General features: G+C 38.8%; 1 protein-coding gene across 1 annotated transcript in view; it reads right to left on the reverse strand.

Moving 5' to 3' along the window:
* Positions 1-10,614, reverse strand: part of LOC104516562 (ras GTPase-activating protein 1) — a gene marked incomplete at both ends in the record, with an annotated part of 22,066 nt that extends 11,452 nt beyond the window's left edge. Inside the window, 6 exons of the mRNA XM_010160923.1 lie at positions 1,123-1,199; positions 1,496-1,653; positions 2,924-3,001; positions 6,048-6,135; positions 8,240-8,396; positions 10,494-10,614. Of these exons, the coding sequence (XP_010159225.1) occupies positions 1,123-1,199; positions 1,496-1,653; positions 2,924-3,001; positions 6,048-6,135; positions 8,240-8,396; positions 10,494-10,614 (679 nt within the window). The remainder of the gene's footprint in view (positions 1-1,122; positions 1,200-1,495; positions 1,654-2,923; positions 3,002-6,047; positions 6,136-8,239; positions 8,397-10,493) is intronic.
* Positions 10,615-11,895: the final 1,281 nt, after the last annotated feature.

Genomic DNA, 11,895 nt, shown 5'->3' on the forward strand with positions numbered 1-11,895 from the left:
AGAAGAAAAACAAACATAAAAAATGAAGAAGTTAGCACGGGGGCACACGAAACAGGCCAGTAAGGCTATATAAGCAACCTGAGAACAACTGCAGTAGATTATAAACACCCTGACAGTCTTTAGAACAGGCAGCTCTGAACACAGTGGAAAATAAAAAAATCTTGGAAAAAATGTGAAGGGGGTAGAGAGGTTATCCTGCTCTGCCAGCATCAAAGAGGAGGCAGGAGGCTGAAGTTGCTCCGGAACAACTATGGTGGGCAACAAGATACCCTGAATAAGAGAAAAACCACCCTAAAAACAAACAAACAAGTATTGTGTGGGAAGACAATAAAAAAAAATTCCAATTTTTCTATTTAAGAGAACAGAATTCTATTTAGAATCCATGTTCTTCAAACCAAGGCCTTTCTTTTCTATAAAGCTGATAGGTCTTACCAGCTTGCCGTTAATTTGCTGAAACAGAGACAAAATCACAATTGAAGAAACAGCTCTCTGGGTAACGAGGAAAACAAATTCTGGGGGTCTTCTGTAGGGGCAGAAGAAAATATGGATCCTTTGCCATTCAAAGACATATCAAGGCAACGTCAGGTGTAACCCACAAGTGGTACAAGGAAAGTAGACAGATGACATAAAATGAAAAGAAAATAAGGCAAATTTTGTTCAGAGACCAGAAAGATTTCTTTTTGTTTTTTTAATTATGATGAAAGTACTACACCTTTCCTCCCTTTCTTACTGGAAGGAAAAAAGGAAATCCCTGTCATCAGGCTTAAAACTGCAGAAGTTAGCATTTCATGGCTGAGACTGACAGCTTCTCTTTCCTCTTGCTTTCGGGTAAGCACAGTCATTGTGTAACACGATGGCTCCTCTCGAGCAGAGCTGGGAAAGCCATCAGATATACAGGACTGGATTACTGTGTGTTTTATTACTAAAAACCTTGCAGGTTCTCATTGTAAAAACATTAATGGAAAGCCAGTACCAGACATCCAAATCATACAAACACGGCGGCATGGTGAGCATAAAAAACATACTTAATTCTCCTGTGACAACACTTGACAAGAGTAATGAAAATCACACAAAGTATCCACTGCTGCAATATATATACATCTTTTACAGAAAAATACTTACATATATCTGGATCTTTGCTTTTCTTTGTTTTGTTACTAAGACTTATCTCAAATCTATTAATATCAGATGAAAGATCACTAGAAGAAAAGACAGAGAGCCTCAATTAATACCATACTTGGCTGCCATTTAAGCTTATTCTAAATTAATTTAAATCCTGAGTTCTCATTATCAGCCAAAGACTGATATTAACAAAGATATTTAAGTGCCTACAGAAAATTCCGTCCATGCAGAATTTGGCTGAAAGGTTGCTGCTGCATAACCACACATATAGTATATTTAAAAAGCGTATGCAAAACAATACACAGGGTTAAGAATCTTAAACACAATGCAACTTACAAGTGAAATCCAGTCATTCAAGAAGATTAAGACTTACTCAAACACAAATTCTTCAGACCACACAGGGTTCTGCCCTTCCCTGATGTGTGTTTTTGCTACCTGGACACTGTTCAGGTAGATGTTACAATATGGATTAGTAAAATGCTTTACTGGGAGCGTGTGAGCTTCTTCTACGTGCAAAATTAGACTGCTGACCTAAAAAAAAAATAAATCATAATTTAGCTTTTGTTGCTAAAATAGAAATATAACACACAAATTAATTGGCTTTTATTCTCCATGTGGAGTCTTAATGTTAACATATGAATACCGAATACAAACTGAAATTTCTTAATAAGAAAAACAAGGAACAGACGTAATGGAACAACATTTCAAGAGGCATCAGTGAAAAAATCAGAGTACCTCGAATAATTACTGAAAACAGATCTCCAGTCCCATGTTTTTAAGTCTTATCTTTTTTTTCCCCTCTTCTTTTAAAATTACCTTTGAGACATCAGGATTTGCAAATACTAACTTTTCCACGCGCAGCTTTACTGGAAGCAAAGACTGGCAACGTGCATAAGAGCCACAGACAATTCCACACACAATGGCTTTTTTGATGCTTCCCTAGTACATAAAATTTCCTTGTGCAACACATGATATTCTATTCCTTCATATAGATGTGCATTTTCTTCACATTTTGAAGAAAAGATTTATTTCAGATAGTCACTCTTTTTGCTCTGCCTTTGCAGCCTGACACTTTATCTATGCACCTAATTTAGTTCATTTAGTGTTAGTCTAGTTGCACCTAATTTAGTTTTATTCAGAAGTATCTAAACAACTTTAAAGTCAACAACAGAAGAGTTGTGAGTCCTGAAAAACATCCTGTTTTATTCCTATCTCTTATGGTCTGTTAAAAACTATGTTCAATATTCCTAACATTCAAAAATATCAGGGAATCTTGAAGTATTTTCCTGTTATTCTCCAAAGACTTAGCCATTTATGACTGCCCACTAGCTCTAAGGAAATTCTGGCAAACACAGCACTTTCAAAAAGCCAAGAGAAATTAAGCCACCAGTATGGTTCAGAATGTATTTATTACTGAAGGTGAGTAACATCAGTTAAACGAGCATTTTGTTCACGTCACACGAGTGTCAAATTTTTCGTTTCCCAGACATAGCAAATTCTAGAAGTTAAAACAATACTAACCCTGACTTCTTTACTCCTTTACTCAAATTTGTAATTATACCAAGCAAAGCACATGCAGTCTGCCTAAAGCCATCATGGGTTCCGTGTATATAGGTATTATAACAAAGTGTACGTCATTCTGGTTGGTTTCACGAGCATACTGCGTAACTCCAAAAGGGAAAGTAAGTACATGCAGGATTTACTACTGTTGAAAATAAAGTTCTGAGATTTATCAGTCTCGTTTTGGAGGAGACAAAACACTCCTCCACATGCACCAGCAACCCCACCATATCAGCTTCACCTGACGTAGGCGTTTATTTGATGTTCCTGGACTGGTTTTTCTTAAACTGCAAAACATCTGCAGAGCTTTCATCCAGTCCTAAGAGAGAAGGACGCAAAATAGTGTAACAAAACAAGGTCAGATAACAGCTTCTTGCAGAGGAACATACATAGCTAAGATGAATATCTGAAGTTTTCCCTTTATCTCGGCAAAAACAAAGTTTTCTGTAATTCCAAAGTCTGCAAGTTTGAATATTAAAGCAAAATCCTAATCTTTACTCAGTAAGCCTAATAAAAGATTTGCAAATCTGAACCATTTTCTCTTTTAGAAGCATCAAGCATTACTAAATGGATACACAGTGTGACCTTTATCAATTTTCCAGCCTAGTAACATTACATGAAATTACAAATGGTATGTAAAATGAAGAAAAACTTGTTTGCTTCTGAGAAAATTACAGCTAACAAGCCAAACTGTTCAGATTTTTCTCTCCAGTACTTCTGCATGGCAGTCATAATGCTGCGTATACTTCAAACAAAAACTAAACCAGCATTAACAGAGGAACACAGAAGCACGTATCCCACAGTCCCCACGTCGCTCACGGATGCATAAAGCAGAGTGGATGGATGGATTCTGCTTTGATCAAGGAAATAAACAGGTTGTCTTACACCCAACTGATGGTAGAAAAAATACACACTTTGTGTGTATTTTTTTTAAACCAAGAAGCTGCTAAGAGGCACTGCCAATATGCCAGGCCACCTCTGAAAAAGACACTGCAGCGTGAGGAAATTGCTAACAGAGGAACTTTTCAAGGGGCCTTTGGATGGTGGAAGACACATTATAGCCTCATTCTCTAGTTTTGCCCCCCCAGCCACTGAATTTTTGTATAGCTTTTGCAAAGCACAAAACTTATGTTTTGACCAACAGCCTTCTTAAGTCCGTACCTCAAAGATCCACCATCTGTTCTCAAAGCACAATTTCACAATGTCATTAAAAACCCCACACCCTCTTTCAGTCTTGCCCTCCACATGTTAAAATACAGGAACACATACTGCTGCACCCCTTTGTCAGCAGAGTTTCAGCTTTCAGAACCCTCTGCAGAAGGAAAAGCTTTCAGCTATTTGTTTCCTTAGTCTCAGGAGTAGCAATTGAAGACACCAGTGACTCCTAAACACTCCAGAAGCAACATTTCCTGGATGCATCGTACGCCTCTATACTCAGTCATAGCAGGAAAACTCCTCCGTTAAGTGCCAAAGCTGCCAGCAGTGCAATTAAACAATGTGCCCCAGTGAGCACAGTGGCACTAGCACATAAGGCTATGTTTTACATTCGCTTTTGTTTCATACAAACCACAGTGACAACATGCAGCCCGCAGGATAGTGCATTTTCCACTTATAAGAGCCCCTTAATATACAAATAAAACCATTCTGCTATGAAATGTTATAGAGTAAAGAAAGCTGAACTTCCTCAAAAGAGAAATATCTATAAACTTTCCTGGGACAAAGCCATATTATAAAATCCCCGTGTGTGCTGTAGAAATGCAGTGAACAGCCTGTTAACCAGATCAAAACCAGAAGCAGCTTATACCAATCGTTCAGGGAACAAGACGGGATATTCTGCCTTCTACACGTTCTTAATTCCTTTAATTTCTAAGAATACTAAAGACATTGCAGATATTACTGTACACTCATTGTTGGCACGAGTTTAGAAATTACTCATTTCTTGAGGAGGGCCACAACGATGATGCTCAGAGGGCTGGAGCGCCTCTGCTCTGGGGACAGGCTGAGAGAGTTGGGCTTGTTCAGCCTGGAGAAGAGAAGGCTCCGGGGAGACCTTATTGCACCTTCCAGTACCTGAAGGGGCTACAAGGAAGCTGGGGGGGACTTTTTACAAGGGCCTGTAGTGACAGGACAAGGGGTAACGGGTTTAAATTGAAAGTGGGGAGATTTAGATTAGGTATCAGGAAGAAATTCTTCACGGAGAGGGTGGTGAGGCACTGGCACAGGTTGCCCAGAGAAGCTGTGGATGCCTCATCCCTGTAAGTGTTCAAGGTCAGGCTGGACGAGGCTTTGAGCGACCTGGTCTAGTGGAAGGTGTCCCTGCCCATGGCAGGGGGGGTGGGACCAGCAGGGCTTTCAAACCATTGCGTGATTCTATGAAACTAATGTATGTATATTCTCAATTTCTATACAGCATGCTGCTTCTCAAAGACATTACATTAAGAGTCATGTGACAAATGCCACTACATTGCTCTGATTTCTTTTCAGCAGATTTCATAAATTTGTATTAATTTAACAGGAAAATTTGTGCTTTCCTTTACATATAGCACAAGAAGAATACTAAATTCATACAGTCTTCATGCTCTAGTGAATAGAGCAGTCCGTTACGAGTGCTCTAAAGAGTTTTAATTCCACACAAATAAAATCAAATGCAAAGTTTAACTTCTGACGCAGCAGTTATACTGTCAGAGCTGTAAACTTAATAAATATAGACATTATCTAAACTTAAATATGTTCACGAGCAGGAGAATTTCAGCGAATTAGGTTCCTATCCTTCAATTCTTCATCAGCAAGCATACTCGCTAGAGAGCTAGTAACGAACGGATACCAACTCAGAAAACCTTACTTCTGTGCATGATGAAGGCCCAAGACTATGGACAACCACCAATTCATGGCCAGAACAAATAACTGAACGGCAGATGTTCAATATTCTCCTGTTATTGGGCACACATATGTGCATTAGTGTCTAAGTCTGTATCATGAATATGCCTTTGAAGGAAAATTCCTCCTTACCATGTTCTGGTTTATAGCATGGAAAAGTCTTGGAGAGTAAATCTGAATTGAACCATGTCAAAAAATATTGTGGTACATAGTTGCTGACTGGGATTAAACCACGACAGTTCTCCAGAAACAGTGGAAAATAATGGTAGTTTAGTCCATGGGACCCGACTGGGACTTGTCCAAAGTAAAACTCTCAAGCGCAGTTAATGCAGCTCAATTCCCAGTGCTAGCTACAGACCCACTACTACTCCATTGTAACACCTGCTACTATAGACATAGTCACTATTTGTGATACACCTGCTTACTATTTAAACTCCAAGTGGCAGAAAGTTACTTTTTAAATTATATTTACCATGAAAAGGTCTTACCTGTGCTTGTTCTGGAGTTTCGCCTGCAAAGTAAAAGATGTAATGCTCTTCACTAAAGTGCTGAACTACTATCTGAAAACAGTTTGGCCTTAAAAAGAAACAGAACAAAAAAAAAAGTACGTTTTATTAATCTTCGTAATACTAACACCTTCACTTGTTGATCTGTGCCGAAACAAAGTTTAGTCTGAACTCATACGTTTCCTCTGTTGTCTGTAAGGAGCACTGAACCTGCATCAATTTTCATTCGCATGCATGTAGCATCATGACACATGGAAAGCGGAAGAACTCCAACTAGAAAATTCCTCAGGTGCTTCAAAACTGCATGTTGTTTTGAATGTAATTATGTCAATTTAAGAAAACCTGCACTTCAGTACAGCTAGTTTCTTTTGGACTGAATACTGAGAAACTTTCAGAATGATCTGAAGAGTCATACATGCTGACTTATAATCAAGGCAAAAAACAGCCATCTGCTAACGGAAAAGACTTGTCAGTGAGGACTATTCCTAGAGACTTTAAAAGCAGGAGAGATTCAGCATCAGTTTCCAACCAACTACACATGCATTAAGTATTTATTCTTTCAGGAGTTCAGGAAAGAATATTGACATAAGGAATCCCCTATTTGAATGTGTCCCACAGCTCTCATGACCAGTAAAATGTGTATTGGATCACATACTAATCACTGAATCTATGCGACACAAACCTCTACAGCCATGAATGCAACTACTGTGTTTTTGCCATTTTATGCACCTCCACCCATTTGCCAAAAAGTCAGTCAAAAATAATTTGCATTGTTAAATTACAAGCTATTTTAAAAGTAAGCTCACTCCTGACCTTACACAGTGTCCTCAAGGACGTTTAGTCCTCTGGAGACCAGCATTCCCAGATCCTACTTCATTTGCAAAGGAGTCTAAGGCTGCAGTTCCCCTATCCATGTCACTGCCTCGATAAATGCTGACACGGCACTCTTGCAGCCATGCTGCTGAAAGGTAGGGGGCAGGAAGTAGTCAGGTCTGGGGCCAATTAATTCACTGGCACCAAAGAACCATGGCAAAGCTACAGACTTCACCATACTTCGGAGAAAAGGGCAAAGGCAGTTGAGTTACCAGCTAGTGAACATGGCAGGAGGGACTTTTTATCAGCTACCGTTCCTCACTAGCAGCTTCCTAAGCTGCTGCAACCGTGCATCGCCTCCCACCCACATTCAGTACCACTTACAGAATACTACGCTTCCACCCACAGCACAGCTTTTAAGGAATGCTGTGCTAAGAGACAGTCGCTGTTCATCAAGATGTTCCTTGTTTACAATATAACACCAAAGCTTCCTGCATAATTCCCAACTCATGTAACGAACATTTGAGTAAGTTTTGTTCTGCTACTCTGTATCTATGCTCCTCATTTTAATAGATTTTTCAAAAATATTAAGAAGATTAAGAAAGACAAACCACATCAAACAGCAGGTCTTTGAAGCTTAAGAAATGCCACTAATCTTAAGCACTTGTCATGAGGTTTTTCACTACAATAAAGAAGTTGACTATATATCACTTTTCGTATTTATTAAGATCCATGGGATAACCAGAATTTCTATCCAACACTTGCAAAAGTAAGTGTATCTATTTCTTCCCTGTGACACTGTAATACAGGATGGAGGACTTTTTTTTGTAACTACTAATGAACAAATATGTAAACTCTTCCTTGTTAATTACCAATGATATCTGAAAGACTCTGCCTAACCAAGTTAGTTTTCAAATACCTATCAAAAGAATGCAGATCTATTGGAATTGACACAATTCTTGATCTTGTCAATTCTTAGTTCAAAAGGATTAAAAACTGCAGTTCAAAATCTCTAATGTCTGTAAAATGAAACATGGAGAAAAATAATGTTCTCAGTATTAAAAAATGACAATATAAAATACCTCCAATCACCACCACATCTTATTTCACGATAAAACTTTAACACTAAATTCTAAAATTTCCAACTACAAGCTGTTTATTTACAGTTGCTAGCAACATGGCTAAACAAGGTACTCTTCACCAGCTACATCTGTCTACATGTGCTCCTGCAATCCACCCTGACTGCAGAAAGAGCCACGCTGCTTGTTTACTAGCGGTGTATTGCCCACAGTTTGTACGCTCCTCAAACCACCTGTCAACTCTCCTGCTGCACGTAAGAGAATTAAAAGACATTGTCCTACCTGCCAAACAAACTGTCATGCACTCCGTAGACGGAACACACGCTAAGGTCTATTAGTCCTTTGGGTTTTGTGGCTCGTTTTTCACTTTCAAAATAAATAAGCTGGGCATCATTTCCCTCTAATATAAAGTACAAGTTTTTCCATCTCTTTCCTTTACCTGTAGGAGAGGCAAGCAAAAAGTTACGATACTGCTGCAAAGACAGTGTAAGTTCTGTAAATGAAGAAAACAAAAGAGAAGAGTGAATCTGTTATCAAATTGCGAACAGATGAACAATGTACAGGTAAGCATAGTTATCAGCATGCGGTCTTAATTTTACGCCATGTGTGGCTGAAACGAGATGCAGGTAGAGCTGCAGATGGTTCTCTAAACACTATCAATAATTTCAACAGGATTTAACCAAATGCATGTGAGCTGCCTGGACAGTGAGTTTCTGTCAGTGTTAAGACTCTATCTACACTCTTTGCAAGTAATGATGCCGTGGATCGCATTTGTTACAATTTTAATTAAGAAACAGACTCTTGACATGACCCCTGAACTCTGACCGATATTCAACAGACTGCATTACAGTATCTTAAACCAGTATGGCTTAAGAACAGGAATGGTAATGTTATATGCAGACTTCCATCACAGCCATGCCTCAGACTCTACCATATCTCAGAATTTAGCTGGTTCCAATTGTTTCAGAGAAAACGTTCTGTGAATTACAATGGATTAGGAACTTTCTGCAACTAATTAATGCCTAAGTCATAGTACCATTCAGAAAAACACTTTCAGCCTTCCTTTTGTTCTTTGATTGTCATGAATCTGCCGTGGGCATCCATAAACGAGTACTAGCACCGTTCTGAAAAGACACATCTAGCATCCACCTATTACACCGTCTCAGAGACGGAAGAGTGATGTTACTGAATTTGTTCCATACACAGCTGCGTGCATACCTCTACACCTACTCAGTACTCCAGGTTGCACATTTAAACTATCTCATTATCTGCTTTTGCTATATGTTTTCAATTAACTCTTACTTGATTCCTCACTCTATGACACCCCTCCACACCTTCACTCATAATCAGCCTTCTCAACAGAAGAGATGTTTTCCTTGTTCTTTTCAGAGGGCCTGTATTTTTTGGGGGGCTTGTCATTTTTTAATGTCCCCCTTACATTTGGCTTTATTTAAAAATCATACCTTCTTTCTCACTTTTGATCACTATCCAGATTACTATCTGTAACTTAACTCTTCTAGTCATTGTCTCTGCCATCTGCAGAAATTTTATTATTGATACTTTTCCTGCTTCTACTGAGGTTATTTTTTTAAAACGTAGAAATATAACACTTGATAAGGGACTAGTTTCCTCAGAACTTCAAAGCCTTGCTCAGTGGCAACTCTTCAGGGTTATACTGAGTTGAATAAGTCAGCTTTAAATGTATTTATTGAATGTTATGTTGACTGTGTCAGTGTTGGAACCCTAAAAAAGTCACTACATATCTCGTAAAGAAGAATTTAAATTTATGATTTAAAACATACCACCTAACTTAGAATAAAACTAAACCAGCTGTGCTCTCCAGTGCCTGTAATGATGTATACTTTTCCAGCTCTCTCTAACTTCCTCATCTAGAATTTGAGTTCCATATTAGCTACAAACACTTTAAAAAAAAAATCATTTAATGAGTTTGGATGTTACCTTTGACATGGATGCCTTGTTTCTGTGCTGTGCTCTGCTTGTTTTTCAGAACTGCCAATCAACGTTTTCACACTGCATGTAATTTTATATATCACATTGTTCCAATCATGCACTACTTAAGGAAAGAGATCTTTCTAGAACCTTTCGCCCACTTCAAGTTTGTCATTTCTAGTACCACAAAATTCACTAAGTATGCATGTCTAGCTTGGAAAAGAGAAGGCTTAGGGGTGACCTCATTGCTGTCCACATCCTCCTCAAAGGGGGCAGCAAAGGGGGAGGTGCTGATCCCTCTGGTGACCAGCAATAGGACACAAGTAAATGGAATAGAGCTGCATCAGTGGATGTTCAGGTTGGGCAGCAGGAAAAGGCCCTTCACTGAGGGTGGTCAGCCACAGTCTCCCCAGGGAAGTGTTCATGCTCTTAGTTGTATGGTTTAGTTTAGGTATTCCTGCGAGGAGCAGGGAGTTATACTCTATGATCCTTACGGGTCCTTTGAACCTTGAGATATTCTATGTATTCTGTGATCCATATATGCATTTGTTTAGGAAAAAAATTCATAGTAGTAAACATAACTCACTTTTCTTCAGAAGATAACCTTTTTTGACAATGTTTTTATAAAAAGCATCCTTTGTTTTCCGACGAACTGTGTTGTAGATTTCTTTTCCATCCACTGTATCATTAAGCACTTGTTCTTGGTGCTGGTTAAACACAGAAGAAAAACATACTTTGAGCTCAGAAATGACCATTTAAAAATTTGCATGCTATGAAGCTGAAACCAGGATCATGTTCCTGAATTCTACCAACTCACTACTATTATTCTTTCATGCATTTTAATAAAGTAATATAATTTTTCACATAATACCCTCGATAGAAGTGTAATACAACTATTCCCATATTCCCAGAATTATGACAGAAGTAGTTTTCAATACAGACCAATTTCTACCATGTAACATTGTGTCTTTTTCATATTAAATGAAAAATGTCATCTTTCACCATGATTTCTGTTATATTTATGCAAGCCGTTAAAGATATATCTAGCTTCTAACTGTGTCCTACCAAAGCTTTTGGGACTGAGTAATCACAGATAAACTCTGAAGCAACAAGAATGGTGCAGATCATAATTAAATTGGACTCACTTAAAAGTTGCACAGTCCCTCATTAATCTCATTAGAACTCACATGTTCTAATTGACTAAAACTCAAGACAAGAGAAGAAAGCAGAAACAGGAAACAGAAAAAGGATAAATTCACACAGACAACTGTAGGATCTGGAAACACAAATAACAAATGAGAATGGCCAAAAGCTAAGACAAGTTTGACCTTACCGAGTAAGCTGATCAGCAAAAGTTCTTTAGCCATAAGAAAACATGAAAACCAAGACTGTCAAGCAGTGAGAATAGCACCGAGATGCAAAGTGACGTATGAACTGGCTCATACTACACATTCTGCTTTTCTACCTGCTCATATATCAAAGAATCACAGAATGGTTTGGGTTGGAAGGGACCTTAAAGACCATCCAGTTCCAACCCCCCTGCCATGGGCAGGGACACCTTCCACTAGACCAGGTTGCTCAAAGCCTCATCCAGCCTGGCCTTGAACACTTCCAGGGATGGGGCATCCACAGCTTCTCTGGGCAACCTGTTCGAGAGGTAAACCCGTTCCCCCTTATCCTGTCACTACAGACGCTTGGAAAAAGTCCTCGTCCCCCTCTCACTTTCTTATCTACAAGAATTACAATTTTGAAAAACATCGCAAAAGCAAGATGGAAAATACTTTGGGAATACTAACAGGAATTACAGGACCTGCAATGAAAGCAACATCCAGATGTTTATGAACTGAAGACAATCTCCATAACATAACTATACAAGGCACAGTGCACAAAAGAACAGATCTAGTGACAAAAGTAAATTTCATATTAGACACAGGAAGTAAGACTGACCCTGAAAGTATGCAAGACTCTTGTTCCCACTACCCCGCCCA

Source organism: Eurypyga helias, unplaced genomic scaffold (assembly GCF_000690775.1).
Source record: "Eurypyga helias isolate BGI_N326 unplaced genomic scaffold, ASM69077v1 scaffold35311, whole genome shotgun sequence".
Lineage (NCBI taxonomy): Eukaryota > Metazoa > Chordata > Aves > Eurypygiformes > Eurypygidae > Eurypyga > Eurypyga helias.